Source organism: Sapajus apella, unplaced genomic scaffold (assembly GCF_009761245.1).
Source record: "Sapajus apella isolate SASKATOON/1434 unplaced genomic scaffold, GSC_monkey_1.0 scaffold396, whole genome shotgun sequence".
Lineage (NCBI taxonomy): Eukaryota > Metazoa > Chordata > Mammalia > Primates > Cebidae > Sapajus > Sapajus apella.
In genome coordinates, this window is record NW_022437333.1 from 22,717 (window position 1) to 48,389 (window position 25,673).

The following is a 25,673-nucleotide window of genomic DNA, read 5'->3' on the forward strand; positions in this document are numbered from 1 at the left end:
CACATGACTGTATTTACAACCCCATTTGACAGTGCTGGAGAGGTTAGCCACCTCCCTAAGGTCCCAGAGCCTAGTTATGTGGCAGAATTGAAGTTGCGACATGCTGTCAGCTTCCAGAACCCTGCTGCATCCCTCTCAGTTCCCTACATGAGAAAGAAACAATGTGGGAGGGAGCGGTAAGGCTGAGACACTCTGGAGGTACAGGCGGGGCTCGGGAGGAGGCTGTTCTTCCACACATAGCACTGTTAAACTTTTCAGAAATACCGTTTCTCTCCCATTACATTTTGCCCTTCTGGGCTCACATGGATTTCACAGAGCGCTGGTCACCAGAGACGGGGTCTTGGAATGCCCGATCCTCCAGTGCAAGCCCCTTTAGTCCTGCAGACTCATACCAGGGCCCATTTTCTTTCTCCCAGCTCCTTTCATCCTTCCTGCATGGTTTGGCCTGTCCTTGCCGGGCCCATCTGGGGCAGGGCTGTCCCAGCCCAATAACAAGTCCCTGTCTCCCAAGCCGGTGTCTGCAATTCTTCTCCTCCCTCCTGCGTTGGCCATTCTGTGTGTGTGACTCACCTCCTCTTCTGTTTAAAGCTGCCTACTTCATTCATCATAGACAGCAGTTCATCTTTCCAGGTGAGTCGTTTGCAAGGTTCCATTAACTGCCCCTTGCTGTGACCCCTTCTGTCAGCCCACCTGAGTACCTTTGGAAGTGCTTGAGTCTCCCTCCTCCTGTTCTGAGAGCTGGCTGCCCATGGAGGATGGGAAGCGGGCAGGGCAAGTGCCCTGGAGGTGGGCCTCTGACATGAGAAGTTCTTTCTGGGAGGGACCCTGGAATCCATCCCGTTGGCACAGAGACTGCAGGTGACTTCTTTCACAGTCACACTGCCAGGAGATGGCACAAGCAGGACCAGAACCTGGGTTTATGGAATGGGGGGAGGACTTTTTGCTATTGCCCGATGAGCATCTGTCACCATATCCTCCCTTGCACAATGATGGGAAACTACTGCCTTGTCTTGCAGAAGTGGAAACCCATTTGGGAAGTTCTGCAGGCTTCACTTACTTAGTGGGTGTCACCTTTCTGTGCCTTACCACACAGTGCCATCTGCTGGCTGTTGCTGGAAATGCCTCCTTATTGCAGAAAGTTTAAAGGAAAAACCTTACAATAAGTCAATCCATTGAGTTCTTTCTGCAAAGATTGTTTTGTACATTTACTGTGTACCAACCTTTTCATTCCTGCCCCTAAAGTGTTTGAGATCAGTGTTTTTTTTCTGTAACTGATGGTGATGAGAATAACGGTGTTTAAGACAAAGACTGTAGCTGTTTTTTTTCTTGGCTTGAACAGGACTGTCTTGAGTCTCACAGTATTTTGGTCACTCCAGGCTTTTCTATTCCCTAAGCCAGCTCCATCAGGGAGCTGACTTGCAGCGTCTGTGAGCCCTTAGAGACGTCCATATGGCATTGCTCGGGTGTGTGCAAGGCAGGAGTCAGGAGCCTGAGAACCCGTCCCAGGAGGCTTCCTCTGAGCAGCTGGGCAGCCTCTGCAGTTTCACCCGTTTTTTGTTGTGGTCCCCTGGTTACTAGCTCTAGGACGCACACAGGGGTTACCCCAAAACATTGGGAAGACATGGTTCTTCTCCCAGAAGAGCAGTTTTCCCATTTTCCCCTGAAGATATGTCACAGGGAGGGCAAGGAAATATTTCTGTTAAAGCAAACGTGGGCACATTTTGGAGCAGAATGTTTGATACACTCTTAACTTTTAAGGAAAAGCATGGGGCTTCAGAGGCATTTTGCCTTCCCTCTTGGGGTGCAGTTCCTCCCCAAGCCCCCCCCCTTCCTGCTCCCCTCATGCCCTCGGCATGTGTTTGCCTTCTGTGGAACATTTGAGCCATGTTGGATAGGTGGAAAGGCCAGGCCCCCACTGATAGTCTGCAGACACACTGTGTCCAGGGGAGGCCTCATAAGTACAGGTTTCTAAGGTTCTGATCCCCAGAAATTGTGCACGGGATGTCGAGCATATGTGTGCATTTCCCTGATAAGAAGGCCCACTGCCTCTATCAGATTCTCCAAGTCCGTGAGGTCCCAGAGATGTCACAGCCTGTGGTTCGGATGACCTTCAAAGGCAGAAGAAAGCCCTAGCAGGAGGTCGAGGGAGGTCTTTGTCCACACGGGCAGGAGAGAGGCCTCTGATAGCTCCAGCCACTGCCACTTCCTGTCTCTGTTTTTGCAGAAGGAACGGGGAGTGAGCAGCCCATGACGGCCCTGGGACCACCAGTCTCCCTGTAGCACTTGGTTCCATGCTGGAGTAACTCGGTTTTGGTGTCCCTGGACGTGGGACTTTCAGTGCAAACTGGGAACACCCCAGGCTCAGGGATCAGCCCCAGCTGCCCACTTCTGGACCCCTGATATGTGGAGTTTCCTCCTCTCCCCTGAGAGCTTCTCCACAGTGACCCATACCCAGAAGCCAAGGGGTTGGGGCCTCTGTGCTGGAAATCCCCAGCAGCTGCGCCCGGCACCAGGTGTCACTAATGAGCCACCTGCGCGTCCTGCCACAGCCTCGCTGGCCAAAGTGAGGGTGTCTCATTACTTTCAAGGGTTGTCACAAGCAGCCCTGGCGTCCAAACAGGAGGAGCTTCGGCCACCTGTCCAGTAAATGAGAGCCCAGTTTGCTTTTACCACTTGCTTGTGTGGGGCAGTTTGGCCACTGGGGAGTGGTGGTAATGAGAATTCTCACCCTCCCCACCCACCCCGAGCGCCTTGCTGAGACAGAGCTGTGTATGCAGAAGCAGGAGCTATGGAGGCTGCGTGCTTGCAAGGTCCATGGAACAGCACAGGCTGGTCCTTGTGGAAGTGCTGGGGAAACACGAGGCAGCTGCTCAGGGAGAATCAACCTCTCCGGGGCGCTGGGTTTGAGGGCGGTGTCTCTTGGGGGAGGGAAGCGATCTCATGCTTTGCCTTTGCTTTGTGTTTCCTCCAGACATTTCGGCCTTTGCACAGGCAGCCCCGCTCCCCGAAGCCGCCGACAGTACCCGGTAGGCATCCCTAGGCTGTGTCCACGTCCCTGCCACCTCCCACACCACCCTTCCACCTCTGGCCAGCCAGATGCAGAACTCCTGGGGCTCATTCTCCCTCTGGGCCAGTGAACTCCACAGAGGGTTTTATTTGCCTCCTATCAGTATGTCAACATTGGGTGGGGCCGAATATGAAACTGGAGCAGTCTTGGGACCCGGAGGGGTGGACAGAGGACACTTGGAGTTAGAGAAGCCTAAGAATAGCTCCTGTACAGAGCCCTTTCTCTGCCAGGCCATGCTGAGCACTTAACTCACATTCCCGCATCTCATCCAGCCTGGCAGTAGGTATCAAAGTAGATGTCATCATAACATGCAGCCAGCCCAGAGAGGTTAAGAAATTACATAAGGTCACACAGCTAGGAAGTGATAGAGCCAGTTCTCCAAGTCAAGGTCACCAGATTCTGAGTCCTATGGGTGTGCTCGGAGCCCCTGTGCAGCAGTGTCACATCTGGAAAGGGGCTTTGGGGATCACTGCTCACCTCTCAGCCCCTACCATCTTCAAGTTAGCCTGGGGAAGGCTGAGGCCACACAGGGGCAGGCCTGGCTCTCAGCCTCCTCCTGCCTGTCCGCGCAGTATCCACGTGGCCTTTCCTTTAGCCAGGTGTGAGTCAGATTAAAGACCTTAGTCTCAGACCTCACCTGGGAGTCCTGCCAGATGAGAGCAGAGTGGCCTCCCTCAAGGTCTCCTTGACAAACCCTGTTTTACTCTTAGGCTCAACGACCAGCCAAAAGCAGACGTGTTGGAGGCTCACGAAGCAGAGGTGAGGGTGACACACATGAGTCCACAGATGGCCCCTCCCTCTTTTCTCCCTTTGCCATCTCAGAATGTGCAGGGGGCTTGAGAGTGAGTAGGGTGGGTGCTGGGCCCTGGCAAGGGCTGTCTCAGGCACCCACTGCAGAGGTTCATGGCGGGGAGGAATGATGATGACTGTAATGGAGCACACTTGTCCAAGCCCTGTCTTCCCCATGATCCCCAGGTGATTGTAGCCTGGATCAAGAACCACTGCCTTGAACCTTGAACATGAGTGTCAACTGAGCCTGGATCCCTCCATTGAATTATGGCTTGGAGAATGTTAACAGACTGATTTACTCCTGCTCAGGGAGAGTCAGAAACTGTGTTTAAACAAGAGTTCCAGAAGGATGGGTGCAGTGAAATTCATCTATGCTAGGGCTGCTCTTGCCCTTCCCTAGACGCTTAGATGTTGCTCACAGGTAGATCTTGGAGTATTAGCAGGACGAAGGGCCTCAGGTCACTGGGGCAACTGCCACATATTGTGGATGAGGACACTGAGGTCCAGTGATGCTAAGTGAGCCGCCCGCTGTCCACAGCAGCTGGGTGCCCTAGCAGGATGCCTCTCTCCTCCCTTACCTGGCAAGGGCTCCAGGAGAGGGAAGAGAAGTCATGGAGCCCAGATCTTCTGCCCATGCCTGTTCCTCCCTGCTCTCCTTTCAGGCTGAGGAGCCAGAGGCTGGCAAGTCAGAGGCAGAAGACGACGAGGACGAGGTGGACGACTTGCCGAGCTCTCGCCGGCCCTGGCGAGGCCCCATCTCTCGCAAGGCCAGCCAGACCAGTGTGTACCTGCAGGAGTGGGACATCCCCTTCGAGCAGGTAGAGCTGGGCGAGCCCATCGGTCAGGGCCGCTGGGGCCGGGTGCACCGCGGCCGCTGGCATGGCGAGGTGGCCATTCGCCTGTTGGAGATGGACGGCCACAACCAGGACCACCTGAAGCTCTTCAAGAAAGAGGTGATGAACTACCGGCAGACGCAGCACGAGAACGTGGTGCTCTTCATGCGGGCCTGCATGAACCCGCCCCACCTGGCCATCATCACCAGGTAACCCAGCCCCAGGCCCTCATGCTGGGTGGCCGCCTCAGCCTCCCCCTTCCCAGGAAGTCACGTTGTTTGGATGCCCTAGAAGGTGTAGAAGTTCTAATAGAGGTACAAGGAAGAAAACTAAAAATGGGATATAACTTCCTTCTCACGTAACCTCACTGACACTAAAAAATAAATATGGGCTGGTGCAGTGACTCATGCCTATAATCACAACAATTTGGGAGGCCAAGGTAGAAGGATTGCTTGGGGCCCAGAAGCTTGAGACCAGCCTGGGCAACATAGTGAAATGCTATCTCTACAAAAAAATTAGCTGGGCCTGGCAGCAGGTACCTGGGATCTCAGCTACTTGGGAGGCTGAGGCAGAAGGATCACTTGAGCGCAGGAGGTCCAGGCTGCAGCAAGCCAAGGTCATGCCACTGCACTCCAGCCTGGGTGACAGAGTGAGACCTTTCTAAGGTTATAGAAAATCAAATGTCCATCAAAGATACGGAGTGAAAGCCAGTCGTCTCCCGCTGCACCTGAGTGCTTCTCCCCAAAGTCAGAGACACTATAAACAGTTAACCTCCCTTCTGTTAAAATGAAGACATTTGCATATACTCACATTTTTAACCTGTTTATTCCTTCTTATAAAAATGCAAAGGAGAGATCAGGCTGGTTCATGCCTTGCCTTCTGCATTCGATAATGGGTCTGAGGTCCGCTTTCTTCTAACACATGCATGGTATCCCCATCACATGGGCTGAACCTGGTGGTGTGCTGGTAAATGTGTATCAACCAGTTTTGGGTCAGTAGGGAGGGAAGCCCTAATTTGTTACGTCCATCACTTTCTGTGGTGTAAATATTCTCACCATGGTCAATTTCAGACTGCCAGCATGACCTCCCTGGAGTGCAGTAGAGTTGGAATGAGTCATGTAATGCTCATGAGCTGATCACTGGTGGTCCCATAATTTATTTACAGAGCAAGACTCTGTCTCCAAAATTAATAAAAAGCAAAACATAATTAATTAATGAAACACAAGACAGGGTCTTGTTCTGTCACCCAGGCTGTAGTGCAGTGGTGCGATCTTGGCTCACTGTAGCCTCCACCTCCTGAGCACAAGCAGTTCTCCTGCCTCAGCCTCCCAAGTATCTGAGTTTACAGGTGCACACCACCACACCCAACTAATTTTTGTATTTTTAGTGGAGAGGGGCTTTCACCATGTTGGCTGGGCTGGTCTCAAACTCCTGACCTCAGGTGATCTGCCCACCTCAGCCTCCCAGAGTGCTGGATTACAGGCATGAGCCACTGTGGCCTGCCTGAAACAGAAAAACATTCATTAACAAAAAAAATCTTACTTTGTTTAGAATACGCTGAAGAAAAGTGGGACACAGATAAGGAAATCACCAATACTCTCTACCCCTCACCCAATTTTCTTTTTTTTTTCCTTTTTCTTTTTCTTTTTTTTGAGGAGGAGTCTCCCTCTGTGCTGGGATTACAGGCATGAGCCGCTGCTCCCAGCCCCTTGCCCAGTTTTCAAAGGCTCTGAGACTCCAGAATATTTTTCTAAAATCATAGTCCTTTCCTAAGATAGCTCCCCTGCAACAGGGGAGTGACCCCACATTCTCTCTGGGTCCCTCCTCATCCTAGGTTTTAGGAGGTGATGCAGGTGGAGACCCCAGAACTCAGGCTCCTTTTCCAATAGTCACCGTGACACCCCTAACATCTCCCCTACCCCTTTCCCTCCTTGCACACGCCTTTATTGTTATAAAAATCCCATGATCAAGAAAAAATGAAAACTATAATGAGACTCTTGACAGTGATCTCCAGTGCCTTGATGTTGCCTGGTGATTGCCTTAAAAGGCCAGGTTCTTCCCCATCAGAGTGATCCTGCCTTGAACCCACCAAGCATGGCTACTCTGAGTTCCTGGGAGCTTTGATGCGCTGTTTCCTGTTGTAGGACAGGCAGGCACTGGCTCTCAGGGAATGGGGTTTGTGTGCATGTACGTGCATGGCATCATGTGTGTTTCTGCATGTTCAGGCCAGACCCCAGCAGCCATTGGCTGGGTTAAAGATTTGGCTCACAGCTGAGGGGGTGGAGAGAGTCCTTGCAGGCAGGCAGGCAGGCAGGCAGGCACAGTTCTCCCCATGCGCTCCACCAGGGACAGGGTCAGGCTGCACCAGCCCGGGACCCGTGCTTGACCCACCACCACCCTCAACAGCTTCTGCAAGGGGCGAACATTGCACTCGTTTGTGAGGGACCCCAAGACGTCTCTGGACATCAACAAGACGAGGCAGATCGCTCAGGAGATCATCAAGGTGAGGGGGTGTCTGCTGTTGAGGGGTGGGTTTCTGGCCAGTTCCAGGCCTCTTGGCTGTTCTCCCGCTCTGTCAGCCCCCATCAAGTTGGTTTGGCAGCTTTGCCTCTGCCTCTAGCTCAGGCTCCTCAAGGGTGGGACCCTGTCTCCTCCTCCCTGTCTCTCATTCGCTCACAGCTGGGAGCTGACCATCTACATGATTAGCCTTGATGGAATTGACTTGTTTGGGAAGGAACTCGGCAGGCTTTAGAGACAGTTTCAATCCAGGTCACACCCGCTGTGTGAGTCTGGGCAGGTTGTTCAGCCTCTCTGAGCCTCAGTTTTCTCTCCTGTAAAACGGGAGTTCTCATATAGCCTCCCTCTCTGGATTGGTGTTAGGTTGAAAATGCAATAATCTATGCATTGGGGTGCACAGGAGCCCTGGGTCTGGTGTTTGAGGAAGCTTGACCTTGATTGAGATCATGCCTGTGTCAGGTCACCCACGTTCCATGTACCTGCCTCGTCAGTGCTCAGTTAAAATAGAGCATTAGTTAGAAATCACCCACTGCCACCTTTCACTTGGCAGATGAGAAAACCAGGCTTCAGAGGAGTTGAGCTCTGTGTCCATGAGCGAGACTCTGAGCTGAGATGGAATTCAAACCCCAGATTTCAGTTTTAGTCCAGGGCTCCTTCTACAGCTCAGATATTAGGAACATCCCAAGTTGGGAACCCCTCTGTGGGAATGCCTCTCTGTTCCCCTGCCCTGAGCCCTGGCCCTGCCTGAGAGTGGAGACCAGTGATGCATATCCTGACAGAAAACCCCAGCTCATTTAGGCCCTTTATGACTTAACACAGATAATCTCACTGTTCCTACTCCCCTGGCTCCCCGCCCTTCACCCTGTTCATACCCCCTACCTTTTCCAAGATTAAGGTGGCTATTTGGAAGCATGGTAACATTAAAAGAGCATGGACCCATCTGGGGTCAGATCTCAGCTCTGCTCCTTCACTGCTGTGTGCCTTGGGGCAAGTGACTTTCCCTCTCTGAACCTCGATGTATTCTGTAAAATGGGGACAGTATACTGCATGGAATGGTGAAGATCAAATGAGGGGGTTTGGGTAGAGCATCCAGCCCAGGGTGGCAGCTCCGTCGTCACTGAGCATCTTCACTCCCGCCGATCTGGGGCTCGCCGTCCTCCAGGGCATGGGGTATCTTCATGCCAAGGGCATCGTACACAAAGACCTCAAATCCAAGAACGTCTTCTATGACAACGGCAAGGTGGTCATCACAGGCTTCGGGCTGTTCGGGATCTCAGGCGTGGTCCGAGAGGGACGGTGAGTGGGTCTTGGGTATCTGGGTGGGACGGGGATGCTGGGTGGGGAAGGGCGGGCCTGGGGTCTGGCCCTTTACTGTTTGTTGCTGAGCTGCAGTTGTCCCTGCAGGGAAGTTCAGGTCGCTTTGGTCCTGCCCTTGTAGTTCTGGTTCAGAATCAGATTTGGGTCATGTTTGGATTCTCAGGTTGACTTCCTGGAGACCAGATCACCACACTCATATTTGCCCTGGCTGTTCACCAGCTTGGCCAAGGACCCAGGATTTATTTCCCCACGATGAGGAAGAGCGTCATTTTATTTCCCCAAATCTTGAAGGGGTTGGGTGGGGAGAAAGGACCCTCCCCTGGCATCCTGGGAACCCTGAAAGGGAGTGTGGCAGTGAGGCTGCAGGACCAGTCCCAGGCAGGTTTGAGATCCACAGGCAGATCGGGGTTCCTGATTACAGAAGCACCCCATTCTCCTAGCAAAGAGAGCTGGGTACCTTCAGAGGCTCCTCCCTGTCAATATGTATCCGTTCTTGCCCCACTTTTCTAGAAACACCCGGTCATGGCTCATTTGTAGAATTCCTCAAAAGCACAGATGCCTTTCCCAAGTGCGGGGTCAGCGTGTTGGCTCTATGTGTGTTCTCTAAGCTGTGTGTGGGTGCTCTGCCGGCCCTGGGACAGACCTGAGCCAGGCAGCCCTCTTGGCTGCCTGCTGAAAGGCCTGTGTCCCTGCCCTGGCTTCCTGGTCTCCAGGCGTGAGAACCAGCTGAAGCTGTCCCACGACTGGCTGTGCTATCTGGCCCCTGAGATCGTGCATGAGATGACCCCTGGGAAGGATGAGGATCAGCTGCCATTCTCCAAAGCTGCTGACATCTATGCATTTGGGTGAGTAGGGCCCTGGTGGCCATCTGTGGCAGAGGGAGGCGGGCTTTTAGGTGTTGAAAACCCAGACTTTGGAGTAAAACTCCACCTGGTCTTGAGTCTTGGCTCTGCCACTTGCTGGGTGCGTGACCACATCCTTGACCTTCTGCCTCCCCATGAGTAAGATACGGAGAGAAAATAGCTCCTCCACACAAGGTCATTTCCTGAGGACTAACATAGGTCATTGTGTTCTGTGCTTAACACTGGCCGTCAGCCCCACGCAGCCAATCTGCAAGGATGCTCACTAGAGCTGACAGAGAACTGTCCCTTCCAGGCTGGGGGAGGTGGGCGTCCTGCCAGCCAGGCTCTGGTACCCCACAGAGAGCTGGGTGCTGACCAGTAGCAATGTAATATGAGCCCAGTATAGAAGCTAAAGTTTTCTAATAGCCACATTAAAAAAAGAGATGGGTGAAATTAGTTTCCCCTGTTTATATTTTATATATTATAAAATGATATATTTTATTTAACTCAGCATATCCAAAATATTATTTCAACATGTAATCAACATACAAATTAATACGATATTTTATGTTCTTTTTTCCTACTAAGAATCTGGTCTTTGTTTACTGCCCAGATTACCCCTCCATTCAACTGTGTACATTTCAGCCAGCCAATAGCCCCCTGTGGCAAGAGGTTCCCCCATTGGACAGTGTGGATCTGATGGAGACAGTCCTGTCCTAAGTCGAGAAAGCCAAGGGAATGTGGAGAAGCCAAGCAAGACTCACCACCCCAGTCTCCTGTGCTGTCTCTGGGTGTTCTTCCCAGTGGGGTGACCTTGGCGCCATCCTTCTTCCCTGAACTTTAACTGTATCCTTTCCTGAGCACCCATGTGTGCCAGGTGCTGGGCTTGGCACTTCAGTACTCCTCAAACCACCCTGTGACAAGGGGCTGAGGCATCAGCCCCACTGAGGTGAAGCCGTTTTACCAGGAGCCAGTAGAAAGTGGCAGAGCTGGGTTTGTGCTGAGGTCGGAATGACCACCCATGCTCCGGTCAAGCCTGTGCTGTCTCAGACTTGCCACCCCATGACAGCACAGGGCCCAGGTCCTCCAAGGCTGGGAGGAGCCTCCAGGAGGCCATCGTTGCATCCCCTGAAGCCAAATGAGTGAGGAAGGTTGGAGAGGGGTCCTGATCCTCTGGCTGGGTGATGGCTGCAAGAGCCCCTGTGTGTGAGCTGGGCAGAGCGGCCCCAGAACTCACGGCCATGGCTGGGTCTCCACAGGACTGTCTGGTATGAGCTGCAAGCACGAGACTGGCCCTTGAAGAACCAAGCTGCAGAGGCATCCATCTGGCAGATTGGAAGCGGGGAAGGAATGAAGCGTGTCCTGGCCTCTGTCAGCCTGGGGAAGGAAGTCAGTGTGAGTAGCCCCTGCCTGGGAGGGGCAGTAGGATTGGGGGTAGGGTGGGGTGCGTGGCATGGCCGCCCTTCATTTACCCACCTGAGAAGTGGGGTCGGTGCGGGGCTCTGCCCCCTGCAGGTGTCTAGCTAGAGATGACAACGACACGCACTGCTGGGGATGGGAAGGAACAGGGAGGCGTAAATAAGAAAATATCCATCCACACCCACCATCACCGTTTTCATTCCTTTCAGTGTTTTATCTTTTCCTTAAAGATAATGATTTTCATTGATTTATAAGATGAAAAGAAAGTAAAGCCCCATGTTATTTGTTTTTTTATTTCTCCACATCCAGCCTTACAGTTATACCTGAAACAGCCCCATGTTATTTACATGAAGGAAGGCCGATTTTTTTTCTTTTTTAAATCACTGCTCAAACTACAAATAGTTGTGTTACACTATGGTATTAAATCTTTCCCCATAATGTTTTTCTTGACTGTTAAGAACAAATCGAAGTTTCCGCAGCAAACTTGTTTCCAAAAAACCGAGTCTTAATTGTGGTTGCTGACTTCTCGTTTCTGCATGGCTTCTTCTTAATGGTATCTCTGTGTTTGTAAGTTTTGTCAGGCTAAATAAGAGACGGAGGCTCTCAAAAGATGTTTATTTGGAACTAGAGCACTGCACTGGGAATATGCGTGCCATGGTAAATGGCTTATTCCGGGAGGCAAAGGGAAAAGTGAAGAGGATTATGTAATTGTTTTGAAATATTTAATAATTGTCCCTGGCTACAAAGATCACAAGGGTGACGTCAGTCCAAGGTCAGACAGGCTATTTGGGCAGATGTCCTTGTAGGAGTATTTTTTTGTATATGGTCGCAGTGGCCTTCATACAAGGTTGCAGGTTTCGGAGTCTAGGGATTGTTTTTATCAGACATACAAGCACAAGAAGCCTCTCTTCAGGGCTTTCCCAGGCCTGATTTGTCGGCGTTTTCTTCACATTAGTGACTCTATTTTGATTCAGACAACTTTCAGTTCCCTTTGTCATGGTGCAGTGATGTATAAAGAAACTCCAGGGCTGGATGTTTTCAGTGCATCGGTGATAGCCATGTGTCCATGAATCAGATAGGATTGGGGCAAAACAGCCTTGATGTTAATAAGCAGCTGCAGTCAGTATCCGGGCAGCATAGCAATCGAAGTCTTCCCAGGGCCCGCCCAGCACTTGTCCAGGCTAAGAACTGAATAGGCTGTGAGCTTCTTGTTCAGGTCATGAGCAATGCTGGCAGGATCACTGCCTGCAAATCCACAGTGATGAATTCAATTTCATCTTCCTCCAAGATCTTAATAGATTTATTTAAGAAATATTTTTAAAGAATATTTTAAAAATATATTAAAGAAATATTTTTCTCAGTTGATGGGTGGCAAGCAGCTAGGGCGTCTTCAGAGGGCTCACTCAAGATGACATATTTGATCTACTTTATTCCACAGTAGTATATGTCATCTTGTTGAAGTGCAAAATATTTGTACAGGTATGCGCCTCCAAAGATGACACGAAAATACTAGATAACAGTGCTAACAGCAGGCTCCTCTTTGGCCAGTTGATCCATTTCCTCTGGGGCACTGGGCAAGGGGCTTGGGTGATGAGCCCCTCCCTGACACTCTCGGCCCAGGGCCAGTTGACACCACCTGCACCTCAGTGCATCCTTGGGCACCTTAGGAAGGTGTGGTGGTGATGCGGGATTTTTTGCTTTTTAGCTCAGCTAAAATCCGGGTTCTTGTCTCATGATCAGGAAATATTAGGCACGCGGACACATGGAAAGGTGAGGAGGGCAGAATTCATTAAAAGAACGCTCTCAGCCAAAAAAAGGGGGTCCTCCCAACAGGTCCCCGCCTCACAGATTGAATACCAGGCCACCACACGTGAGCTGAAGAGGCCAGGCTCCTCCCCCTGCATAGACCCGAATTCCAGGTGGCTCCACCCCATTCCCCCAGTGCATATGGGTCTCCAGCCTGTTACGGGTGTACCCAGGCAAGACCCTGTGCAGGTTTCCTCATCTGCCCAAAAATATCTGCTGTAAACACTTGTGGGGCGGACGGAGGTTCTCCGGGGACCCTTCTTTATCTGCCTCCTGCAACTGCCAGTGGGCTCAAGATACAGGTTTTGGGCTCCTGGCTGTGGCTGTAGCCTCCTTGGCTAGGCTCTGGAGCAGTGCAGATGGCAGCTGAAGTAGCCACTGCCTTCCAGTCTTTTTAAATTTTTTTTGAGACAGTCTTGCTCTGTCACCCAGGCTCTGGGTTCAAGTGATCCTCCCACCTCAGCCTCCAAGTAGCTGGGATTACAAGCATGCACCAAAACACTCTGCTAATTTTTGTATTTTTAGTAGAGATGGGGTTTCACTGTGTGGGCCAGGCTGGTCTCGAACTCCTGGCCTCAAGTGATCCATCCACCTTGACCTCCCAAAGTGCTGGGATTACAGGCATGAGCCACTGTACCCAGCCTAGTCTTCTTTAAAAAAATTTAAGACATAAATGTCATAACATCTAGCTGATTGTTTTTGTTGTGACTTTTTCCACTTGACATTTTATTATGCTCATTATCTCAAATCATTAGCAAATCCCTATCGTTAAGGCTGTCTGCCATACTGTCCTACGGCCACGCCGAAATGTAACTGCTTCTATCACTGGACATGGAGATTCTTTCCACTTTTCACCTCTCTTTACAATAGAGTTGGCAAGGACATTTTTGTATAAAGCAGAGTGTTATGTATGTTTGTTGTGTCTGGAAGAAAGGAGCTTCTTCCTTCTGCCCTCCTGGCCGCAGTTTGTTTCCTTCCTGCACCCTCAGCATCTTGGAGTAGAGAATGGTGAGTGCTATCGTCAGGGAGGCAAAGGCTGGAGCAGAGCTGAGCTGAGGGCTGCGAGGGCGTCAGGGCTCGGCACTGGCTGCTGGTTGGAATCATCTGGGAGTTTGATAAAAATGCCAGGGTCGGGGTCCCTCCCATAGAGGTGCCAATTTTATTGGCCTGGGATGGGAATAAGATCATAGGGTTTTTTTATTTTTAAATAGAGCTCCTCAGATCGTTCTAGAGCACAGCCAGAGTTCTGAAGTAATTAGAAGGATTTCTTTTAGTGCGGAGTGATGGTTGCTTTGAGACCAGATTGGGGTTGGGCCGTGGGGAGTGGGGACAGAGCAGATGCTCCGGCAGCTAGCTCGTGGCTCACGGGAGTTCCCTTTCTTTTGTCTGTCTTGCCTTCCCTTCTTAACACATTACTATTAGGGGTAGGGGAACACTGGTCCATGCAATAAAGTGACTTTTTTATCATAGACAAAAGCTGGAAGTGCCCTCTGAGTGGCGCCTTTCTCTGTCTCTCCAGCCACGCTGCTGTATAGTTCACCACTGGGTACTGCTTTATATTCTGAGGCAGCCAGTGAGTTACTAGTCATTGTATCTAAGGGTCCATGCACTTGGGAAGACATCAAAAGACCAGAGGGTTCTTAGTGAAAACCAGTAGTCCCTCACCCTAGGTCATTCGCCAAAGGCATCACCTCGGTCTATCAGCTTTTCACTCTCTTGTCACTCTCTCCTTTCTGCTGGACTACTTTGCTCAGCTTTCACATTATTTATTGTTAAGGTTGCCATGATTAAATCTTCCATGCTGTGCCTATTGATGGAGGCTAAAAGTGAGAAGATAATGAACAGTGTGTACACTGTTATAATAGACTGCAAGTGCTATTAGCCAGGGGTCAGGTAGTTCACTGGGATTACGTTTTCTTCTTTGTGGGTCCATCTCTTCTTCTTCATCAATCGCTTAAAGGCTTACCATTTTGTTGGCTTCACATTTGGACCACAGCAATTTAGGTTTTTCCTGTAGTTTCTAATTGCCTTTTTTTTTTCTTCTTTTTGCCTTTTCTTATTGCTGGAAAAAGAAACAAACACCTTTCTCATATTCCTGAGGTCTTTCAGCTTCTTCTGCATTCTGCTTCTTGAATGGAATTTGTTTCATTCTTTTCAGAGCCCACTGGTTTCTTGTCATTTGAATCAATGGGATGTTAGGCCTGTTACCCAGCTGTTACCCTTCTGTTTTCTTTTCATTTACTCCTGGGTCAATTGCACTCTTATGTCTTATTCCTTCCCCTCTCTTAATTTGCGCTCTAGCAAACAAACTTCGAGTGAAACCTGAAGAAACTGCCTCCCAGTGGAAGAATGGGAGATACTCTTTGAATCCTTGCATGCCTAAAAAAAATTATTATTTTGTCCTCACATCAGGAGTAGAATTCCAGGTTTATAATAATTTTCCCTGAAAACACAGGGGTTTTGCCTTGCTGTCTACTAAGTGTCCAAGGTCTTGTTGAGAATTCTGGTGTTGGTCTGATTCTCAGCCTTTTGTGGATGCTTATCTTATTCTTTCTGGAAGCATCTAGGATTTTTGGTTTATCCCTGCTATAGAGAAAATTTCATAAAATTATGTCTGAGTATAGAGTTTTTAATTTTTTTACTTTTTTCAAAAAGTGAGGTCCCTTTATTGGAACTTTTCAGCTGAAGACACATGCTACTTTTGAAAGTTTCTAGTATAAATTTTCTTTTATTATTTCTTTGATAATTTCCTGCCCAATAGTCTGTTTACTTTTGTGGAAATCCCCATTAGACAGAATTTGGTTCCTCTTAGTGAGCCTACATTCTTCTTGCCTTCTTTTGTATTTTCTGTTCCTATCTAGAATTGAGCCCACAATCTGGGGAATTTCCTTGATTTTTATCATCCAGCACTTTTAATGTTTCCATTCAGAAATTGTATTTTTAATTTCAAGCACTTCTTTCTTTGTTGATTTCTTTTTTATTGCAGGCTGCTCTTGTTTTATGTATACAGTAGCTGCCTCACACAAACGCACATGCACACCCCATATCCTTCAGAGATAGTTTCTTGATCTGCTTATCTTTGATCTCTGTCTGGTTTTCATGATAGGCAGGCAACCCCATGGAGTCTAGTATTTAAGAGCAAAAGCCTGAGTTGCTGAGTCTGTGTGGGTGTATGTATTCTGCCTGGTCATATGTGCAGGGAATAGGCCTTTCCTCACAGGCAGTTCTGAATCAGCAGGCTGCAGGGCTGTGCTGGCACACGCATGGATCCTGAGAGCAGGCAGCACAGTGCCGCAGTCAGAAGGGCTCTGCTCTGGGGGCAATTGGGACAGCTGTTCTGCTGACTCTCAGCTGCTGCCCTTATACTGAGTCCTCCTTGTCACTCCAGCCGCCGTTCCACTAATGCTGAGGCTCCCTCCTCCACTGCAGCCCCGCCCTGCACATATTCCCAGTATCTTGCATTTTACCTGTGAACATTGTACCTTGCACTTTGCATCTTCAGAAAACCAACAATCCCTTTTCTGATCTCTTTCCCATTGCTAGTCTGTTCATCATGGTTACTGTTATTTTGGGGTGGGCGTGGATCTAAGAAGGAAGGAGGGGAGGTAATCTCGTGCATCTCACATGGAGCCAGAAGCATGAGTGCTTCTCTGAAACCCAGGTACTTCTCAGCCCTTCATGTCGGCAGGGTGTTTGGGGCGCTGCCAGCTAGAGGTACTTGAGAACGTCAAAGGGACACTTCGTGGAGCCCCTATGTGTGCCCCCTCCCTCCCAGCCAGCTCATACACCACGACGGCAGCTCCATTTGCAGGAGATCCTGTCAGCCTGCTGGGCTTTTAACCTGCAGGAGAGACCCAGCTTCAGCCTGCTGATGGACATGCTGGAGAAACTTCCCAAGCTGAACCGGAGGCTCTCCCACCCTAGGCACTTCTGGAAGTCAGCTGAGTAAGTGCCTCCCACACGAGCCAGATTCTGCCAGCCAGGCCCTCACAGCTTCACCTGGGATCTTAGAGGGCTCCTTCTGCTCTTTCTACCCAAGACTTTCTTTTGGGGGGTTTTTTGAGACGGAGTCTTGCTCTGTCACCAGGCTGGAGTGTAGTGGCACGATCTTGGCTCACTGCAACCTCTGCCTCCTAGGTTCAAGCAGTTCTCCTACCTCAGCCTCCCGAGGGGCTGGGACTATAGGTGTGCGCCACCACACCTGGCTGTTTTTATATTTTTAGTAGAAACAGGGTTTCACCATATTCCCCAGGCTCATCTCAAACTCCTGATCTCAAGTGATCTGCCTGCCTCGGCCTCCCAAAGTGCTGGGATTACAGGTGTGAACCACCATGCCCAGCCTCTGCCCAGGACTTTAGGAATACACAAAGCAGATTAGCCAGAGTGATACCAGGATTTCATTTACCACATTTATTTTGGAGACTCCCTTTGACAGGTGAGCACCTCCAGTTTGCAGCTATGAGAAACTGCATCACCATTATTAGCACACCAGCACTGATGCCAGGCCAGGCCAGGACTAGAAGTTTCTACGAGGGAGTGGCAAGATGGGGCCAGTTAGAAGTCAGAGTGACATATTGTAAGCATCACTGAAATAAACAGAGCCAATATTGCTTACAGTGTCACCAACTGAAGCACTAGAAGCCAGCCATGTCTTATGGCGACCACAGTCACTTGGGTTTATGTGGTACTTTGATGCTGGAAGCTCTCCCCCTCCTGGTTTAATGCACAGCCCTTTGCACTCCTTGGTGTGGGGGTGATATCCACCAGGTTACAGGCCATTGTCATCTCTCCTGCCTTCTGTCTCATTCCCTTTTTCCTTTGTCCTCTGGCTGCCTCTGTTAGAACACTCAGAGGAGACCTCTGCCCTGCCATGAATGCTCTGTGAGAACCTGGGAAGTCCTTTTATGCTCTGGGCCTCAGTTTTCGTGGCTTAAAAAGTCTCTGGGCTAGGAGTTGGGTCAGGTATAGGGCAGGTAAACTTGCTGTAAGGGGCCAGGTGAATATTTGAGACATTGCAGGCCAAGAAGGCAAATCAGGTCCTCACTGCAGGAGCTGGCTTTGGCAGGGTGCCGAGCACTGTCTGTGTCACAGCATCTCAGCTCTGCTGTTGCAGCACGGGAGCAGCCACAGACAGCGTAAACCAGGGAGCTGGCTGCATGTCAGTAAAACTTAATGCTGGAAATTGGGATTTCACATGTCATGAAATAGTCATCTTTTGGTATTTTTGACCCCAATCATATAGAAAGTGAAACGATTCATCTCACCCAGGAGTCCAGCCTGTAGGTCAAGTATGGCCTGCTACCTATGTTCGTACACTCTGCAAACCAAGAATAGTTTTACCTTTCTGAAAAACTTTTCTTAAAAATGTTTTTATATACACAGAGATGAGGTCTCACTATGTTGCCCAGGCTGGTTTCAAACTTCTGAGCTCAAGTGATTCTCCTGCCTCAGCCTCCCAAGGTGCTAGGATTACAGGTGTGAGCCACTGGCCTGACCAGTTTGAGACTTTAAGGAAAAGGACACTTTCTAAAAGTGAAGTCTCCCACAGAACCCCACTATATAAAACCCATAAAGTGGAGCTGTTTTTGATGGGAGTGACGGGAAGAGCCTGTCTGCCACCCACTGCCAAGGAAGCCCCTGAAGCTCCCGTCCTTGTGCACATGTCTTATCCTGGGAAGGGTCAGGTAGTAAATATTTTGGGCTTGCAGTGACACAGTCTCTGTCACATGTTATTTGTTACTATTTTTTAACCCTTTAAAGTACTCAGAAACTTTCTTAGTGTGTGGCCAGATTTGGTTTGCACATTGTTTTCCAGGGCGAGTCTTTTGAGAGAGTCTCACTCTGTCACTCAGGCTGGAGTACAGTGGCACGATCTTGGCTCACTGCAACGTCTGCCTCCTGGGTTCAAGCGATTCTCCTGCCTCAGCCTCCCAAGTAGCTGGGATTACAGGTGCACGCTACCACCCCTGGCTAATTTTTTTGGGGTTTTTTTTTTTTTTTTTTTTTTTTGGTGGAGATGGGTTTTCACCATGTTGGCCAGGGTGATCTCAAACTCCTCACCTCAACTGATCTGCCTGCCTTGGCCTCCCAGAATGCTGGGATTACAGGTTTGAGCCAAAGTGAGCCTCCAGCTACACTTGAGGAGAGGCCCAGCATGAGTTTTCTCTCCTGCAGGAGAAGTCACTAAAGAAATGCTTGGTGCTTCACTGATTCAGGCCAGGTAGAGGGATGGTCTGGAGGAAATGACAGTGTGGGGTCGGGGAATACCATATTTCATGTAATACTGGGTTTAGTATTTTGTACTTAGGATGGGTTGGAGTCCAGTACAAATGGGGGGTAGTGGATCATAACCACAGAAGTGTACGTCTTAGGCAGCCATTGCTGTGCATCTGCCGCACACCTGGGGAAACACAGGTGGCCAAGGCCATGGCTCCACCAGCGAAGAGTTTCCAGTGTCATAAAGACAGACACGCACTGAAATGAAACCTGCACACATCAGGACTCTTTCTTATCACCTTTATGTTCCTGGCTCCTGGTACAATCCCAGGAACATTATAGCTGGTCACTAAATATTTGACTTGCATGAATGAATGGGCAAAGGGTGATAACATGCTGGGTGCTGTGATAAAGCCCAGACGGGGCCTCTGCATCCATCTGGGGGGCATGAGGAAGAGTCTCTGGAAGAAGCGTCGTCAGGGCTGGGTTTTGAGCCAGAACTATCCCAGCAGAGACCAGGAGCATGGGGCGCTTAGCGGTTCAGGGAGGGTGATGTGAGGTGGTGAGGCCAAGCCCCGATCACACCTCAGGCAACTTGCTTAACAAGCTGGGCCCTGGTTTTCTCCCCAACAAAAGAAAAGGCTCCATTAGATAGACACTGGCATTCAGGGCATCATTCCAGATTCCCTGGAAATCATACATTCCCACCTTCTCATTTCACAGGCAGGAAACTAAGTCACAGATGGGCTGTTCCCTGCCCAGCCCCTTCAAGGAAAGCATGCGAGTTTTCCTTTCCTGAATGAGTCTGTGTCAGGCTTCCTGTTCAGTGCTCACTTTCTACACACTTGGCCCCTAATTCTCACTTTCTCTTTTCTTTCCATTGACCTTGTCACTTTTTTATTTTGGGGGGGTGGCGGATGTGCTGTTCTGTCATCTCCCCCTTTCCCATCATCTGATTCCTCCACCTGTCCACACATGTCCGACTCCATCGCCTGCCGGGGCCGGACTGCGCTCTTCTCACGCCTGGCGGAACGGTCGCTGGGCACTCCCAGCCGCTGGAGGAGCCGCTACTATGGAAAAGGACGTTACGGCCACCCTGACTTTTAGAGCTCCTGTCCGGTTCTGGAGGAATAGTGTGTTCCTTCCCTCGCTGGCTGCCTGTCTCTGGTTGTCCTGACACAAACCCCGCTTCCTTTCTGTCGCTGCTTCCCAGCTTCTCCCATCTTTGTGTCGTTTATTCTCGAAAACCAAAGTGAGGTTTCTGCAGCTGAAATGGCCACCAGCAAGGGTTATGCAGGCTGGCATTTTTCACTGGGTGAGAGAAGAGCCACAGCATGTGGCTGGGGCCTCTGTCCACACCACGAGTAGATGGATGGCTTGTCCCTGGGTCAGAGAGAACTTGGGTCATTGATCTGAATCCCCAGGGTCTCAGTCACCCTGGCCAGAGCTCAAGAGAAGAGAATCCAGTGAAGCAGAATTACTCCTGGAAGTAGATTTTGCTCATCAAGGGCTAAGGAGCCATGGGCCTGGGCCAGCCTCTTTATAAACGTGCTGCGATTGTGCCCTGCAGGAGCTTAGAGAGGGTTCTTTGTGCCCATGATCCCTTCTGAGGTTACAGTGCAGCCACGCCTGGGGAATAGAATCCGGGATGACCCTTCTCTCTAGAAGGGAAATGGAGTCCCACGTCCAGCTGCTCTGGCCAGGCCTGTAGCTCCCAACAGGCTCCGCATGAGGCTGTGGTTCTGACACTGTTCTTTGCTTTCTTCTCTTTCCCTCCATAGGTTGTAGGCCTGGCTGCCTTGCATGCACCAGGGGCTTTCTTCCTCCTAATCAACAACTCGGCATCGTGACCTCTGCTAAAATGCACAATGAGATGCGGGCACTAACCCAGGGGATGCCACCTCTGCTTCTCCAGTTGTCTCTCTCGAGCCTACTTCTTTTGCTTTGTTTTTAAAACTGGCCCTCTGCCCCCTCCACGTGGCCTGCATATGCTTGAGTAACTTCTCAGAGGATCCCACTAACTGAGCTCCCTCCCAGGCGGTCTGGGCAGCTTCTAACTACCTTCCCGGACGTGACTTTGATTGCTCCCGTGTTCTTCTGAGGGCTGGTTTTGTTTTTGTTTGGGTGGCCCTGTCTTACTGCTAACACCTTAGTGAGATGCTTCCACGCCCTTGAGCATACCAGCCTCTGAGCACTGAGTGTGTGCCTAGTGTGGGGCGGGTGGAGGTGGGGAGGATGTTGGCTTAGCTTTTAACCCATGGGGATTTTGTCCAATAAGGAATGGAGTGATTTCAGAGCTGCTCTGGTGGAACCCTCTGCTGGGCTCCCACCTCTCAGTGCCACCTGTAGAGTTGCATCAGAAGACGCAGAAAGTTCTGTGGCCATGAAAGACACCAGCTCGGAAGGGTTGTGTCTTCAGTGGCACCCTCAGAAAACCTGTCTTAAAGAGGTATCTGGCTCCAGAAATGTTTCGTACGAAAACAAAGTCACCCGTCCCCACCCTGCCACCCTGGCAAAGTTATTCCCTTTACACCTGCCCAGTGTGCCATAGTCCAGTCTCCAGGTCAGCATTTAAGAGCGTGGCTGACATCCCCTGCGGCAGTCACTGCGCTGTTTACTAAACGCAAGTTCCTGTCCTCCCTCCCCAGCAAAACGTGCTGAACCAGATCTCTGGAATTGGGCTCCAGGAATCTGCATTTCAGCCTGCTTCCCAGGTGGCCCTGATGCACCCTACTATTCGAGTTGATTTCTAAACGGAACACTAGTATCCTGGGGTCGTGTTTCTCTTCTCTCTCAGTTCTCCTTGGAGCAAGAGCTTTCCTGGGCTGCAAATGAGAAAATGATTGCGAGGAGCCCACAGCAGCACTGAGCATGCTGGGAACTCAGGACTCGGAGTTGAAAGAGCCACCGTTGTTCCAGGTAGAACTACCTGGACTGTGGCTAGGGCCTTGGATGCTGTGTGACCAGGGCAGCTCTGCCAGCGCTATTGGCCAACAATCATTTTCATTTCTTGTTGGAAACCAGATCCTCTGCTCAGCTCACTTCCTAGCTATTGTTACCCTAATTCTGCTGAAGACCCATGGGGCTATAATTCTTGTTTTTGTTCCTCTTCACAGCATTAACAGCAGCAAAGTTGTACCCCGGGTTGAAAGGTTTGGCTTGGGCATCCTGGAGTCCAGTAATTCAAAGATGTAGCCAGCCATGTGGTTTTTCTGCTGCCGATCTCTTTCTTTTTAAAATGCGTTTCTGAAACATCCAAACAACCACCACTACAAAAAATAGACTGCCTGCCCAGCGCTGCAAACCAGGAGCACGTATCCTAGATTGAGACTGTTCGCAATAAACCCCATTCGGGAGATGGAGCTGCACCTGCTATTTCTTTACATGATACCACCAACAACCAAACCTGTCCTGACAGACAGCAAATGTTTACACCTATATGTCTGCTGAGTGAACCTGATGTATTACAATAGATTAATAATAGAAACAGTCCACGCATAGATGCGCTGGCACCGACGGCCAGGATGGCGGAAATGACCGTGTCCTCTGGAGGACCTCGTAGGCGGTGAGGGACCCGTGCTGGGCCAGAGGGGAAGACACACATGGCGATTGCAGCTGTTCTTGGGGTGGGGCAGGGAGCCCACAAGGTCTGACCTGGACTCGGCTTTTTGACCCAAGAGCCCATTGAGGGAATCGGGGACTCTCTCTAGGCCTCTCCCCTTGTCCTTTCAAAGGGATGCTGCCCCTTCCTTGTCTTGCAGAGGAAACCCTGGCTGGGAACTGAGCTAGATTATGGAGTCTGGAGCTCCTGGAGAGCTTGAGTTCACCTTCTCATCCCTGTAATCCAGGCTTCTCCTGTTGGAAAAATAGAAACAGAATCCAGAAAATGTCTGGACTCACCCGGTGGTTCCCAGCCAGGGTTTCTGCTGCAAGGTGAGGAAACACCCATAGCTTGTACAGATGTGAGTCTTTGATGAAGCCCCCAGCAGGCACCAAGGTGATGGGACTCAGGACCTTGGCTTTTCGATACATCCCAGTCCCTGACTGACATCTGACCGCGAGGGCTGGATGGGTGAGAACGAGGAAGACAGGAGAAGGAGTAGATGGCAAAGGTACCTGAGCCCTCTTCCCAGCCACAGGGTGACCCTGGCACTGTAAAACCCTTTGTCAGTTATGCTAGAAGGTTCTAGGATTTCCCACCTCTTCCATGTCAGTCCTGTTGAAACCCCTTAGCCCATTACCAACTACCCTGTCCACGCTCTGAGCTCAAATGGGCGGTGTGTGGCCCATGACCCCTTTCATGTAGACCCAGCTAGCTGGCCCCCATCTGCAGAGCCTTCTCTGGCACCACTAGGCCTTCTACTTGTGTCCGTTTGAAGCAGGAGGGGCTGGATTTGGAAAAGTCTTTGACGTGAGAGCACCACACTTGTCTTCATTAGCAACTCTCACCTGCAGAGAAAAGTTCCAGATGGCAAGGGAGCCCTTAAGTGAAGGTTAGGCTGCATTAGGCTCCAAAACCAGAAAGGAAAAGGGTTGGGAGTGAAGATGAGATTAGATTCAGGCCCAGGACCTGTGACCATGCTCTGAGCTCAGACTTGGGAAGGGAGGGAGGTGGCTCCCGCCCCTTGCAGTTAGACCCGCCTACCAGAGCCCCAGTCTCCAGCCCCTTCCCTAGCACCAGAGCCTGGTGCTGCTGCTCTGCCAGGAAGATGAGCTGCTCTGCCAGGAAGCTGTGGAGTTGCCTCCTCTCCAGGCCGGGCACCCCTTGGTCAGCCCCTCCTTGGCACAGCTATATGGCAGTGCCAGCGTGCCTGTCCATCAGTGTCTTCACTCTTCCCAGCACTTGAGGGGTGGCCATGAACCACATGGACTCGGCTCCGTGCGGGCTTCTGTGCTGTGGTGGGACTGCTCATTTTGCCCTGTCATCCTTTGGGCCACCACATGCCTGCCCCTTCCCAGGGATCACCTGTGTCTCCAGCCTTCCACCTTTCTATTGCAACCGTGCCCTTTGTCCAGGTGAGAGCAGGCCTGATGGATGTCCTGGTGAGCCCCACAGTTGGACATCAGCTCAGCCAGTCAGACTCGGTTCCTCCCCAACCCCTGACACCAGGCCGCAGTGGGATGTGCAGGCCCCCAGAAAGTCAGTCAGGGTTTTGCTTTTTCTCATGAGCATCACAGTTAAAGAAGCACTCATTGAGCAACTACAGTGCACTTGGCCCTGTGCAAGTGCTGGGCACCTAGAGATAGGAGCAGTCATGGTCCCTGCTCTTAAGGAACTGATGACCTGGTGGGGCCCTGTTATATTCCAGGAACCCAGAAGCCACTGGGCCCCACAGGTGGAACTGGAGGACTGGGGGCAGCCTTCTGGCTCTCAGCCTGCCACCTCTGTACTGCCTGTCTTTTAAGAACCCCACCCCACCCCGTGATGGTCCCCCTGCTTCCCTTGTATTTCAGTGACTGTGAACTGAGGTTAGGAAGGCACACCTGCCCTTCTGTGTGTTCTCTCCGTCTGCCTTGGAAACACGAAGGATGACAGATACTGTGAATTCAGCCATCACAGCCAACTGTGAAGGGGATGGAGAAGGCTGGGAGGGCTTGGGGAGAGCTCTTAGGGGCTGCGGAAGTCCCCACTGGGGTCTCAGAGTGGAGCCCAAGCTTTGGCCCTCCAAGGCACCCCCAGTTTCCAGCCTCGCCTCTGAAGCCCTGCTGCCTTGAACCACCAGAGCCGCAGCCCCCTGGGTTTCTGCCTAACTCGAAGTCTCGAATCCTAGCTAGCTTGGGGTTAGTTGTGAGCAGTGTGTAGCAAAGCTGATCTCTCCATGTCGCCAAGTCAAAACACCCTCTGTCTCCTTACAGCATTTCCTCTTGAGGTCACAGAGGGGAATGGCAAGCCCTGGCAGCCAGTGCTATTCTGTGTGGCTTTGGCATGGGGGGAGGGCGGGCATGTAAATGTGAAGCCAGTTGGAGTTTGTGCTGTGCAGCAGTGTTAGCCAGGATCTCATCAGCGTGTGCAAACCTAGCGTCTTCTGTGGCCACAAACCACACACTTGCTTTCTTTGAATGCGATGTAAAATTTGTACAGTAAAGTTTTTATATTTTCTATCAACTGTATTTGTCTTCCAGACATGTTATTAATTTAAATTAAAATGGTTAGTATTTTTTTCCCATTTATTTATTTTATTGCATTTTAGGTTTTGGGGTACATGTGAAGAACATGCAAGATTGTTACATAGGTACACACGTGGCAGTGTGATTTGCTGCCTTCCTCCCCATCACCTACATCTGGCATCTCTCCCCTTGCTATCTCTCCCCAGCTCCCCACCCCCCCACCGTCCCTCCCCTATTTCCCCCCAACTAACCCCAGTGTTTAGTGCTCCCCTTCCTGTGTCCATGTGTCCTCATTGTTCAACACCCACCTATGAGTGAGAACATGCGGTGTTTGATCTTCTGCTCTTCTGTCAGTTTGCTGAGAATGATGGTTTCCAGGTTCATCCATGTCCCTACAAAGGACACAAACTCATCGTTTTTGATGGCTGCATAATATTCCATGGTGTATATGTGCCACGTTTTCCCTGTCCAGTCTATCATCGATGGGCACTTAGGTTGGTTCCAGGTCTTTGCTATTGTAAACAGTGCTGCAATGAACATTCGTGTGCACGTGTCCTTATAGTAGAACGATTTATAATCCTTTGGATATATACCCAGTAATGAGGTTGCTGGGTCAAATGGAATTTCTATTTCTAGGTCCTTGAGGAATCGCCACACTGTCTTCCACAATGGTTGAACTAATTTACACTCCCACCAATAGTGTAAAAGTGTTCCTATTTCTCCACATCCTCTCCAGCATCTGTTGTCTCCAGATTTTTT

The 25,673-nt window shown here is 50.5% G+C and overlaps 1 protein-coding gene across 1 annotated transcript in view; it reads left to right on the top strand.

Annotated features, from left to right (window-relative positions):
- KSR1 (kinase suppressor of ras 1) overlaps positions 1-24,915 on the top strand; it is a 47,223-nt gene extending 22,308 nt beyond the window's left edge. The window contains 10 exon segments of the mRNA XM_032272282.1: positions 589-630; positions 2,972-3,026; positions 3,778-3,826; positions 4,519-4,898; positions 7,096-7,192; positions 8,369-8,502; positions 9,237-9,368; positions 10,625-10,760; positions 16,402-16,535; positions 21,923-24,915. Of these exon segments, the coding sequence (XP_032128173.1) occupies positions 589-630; positions 2,972-3,026; positions 3,778-3,826; positions 4,519-4,898; positions 7,096-7,192; positions 8,369-8,502; positions 9,237-9,368; positions 10,625-10,760; positions 16,402-16,535; positions 21,923-22,001 (1,238 nt within the window). The 3' untranslated portion in view covers positions 22,002-24,915.
- The last annotated feature ends 758 nt before the right edge of the window (positions 24,916-25,673 follow it).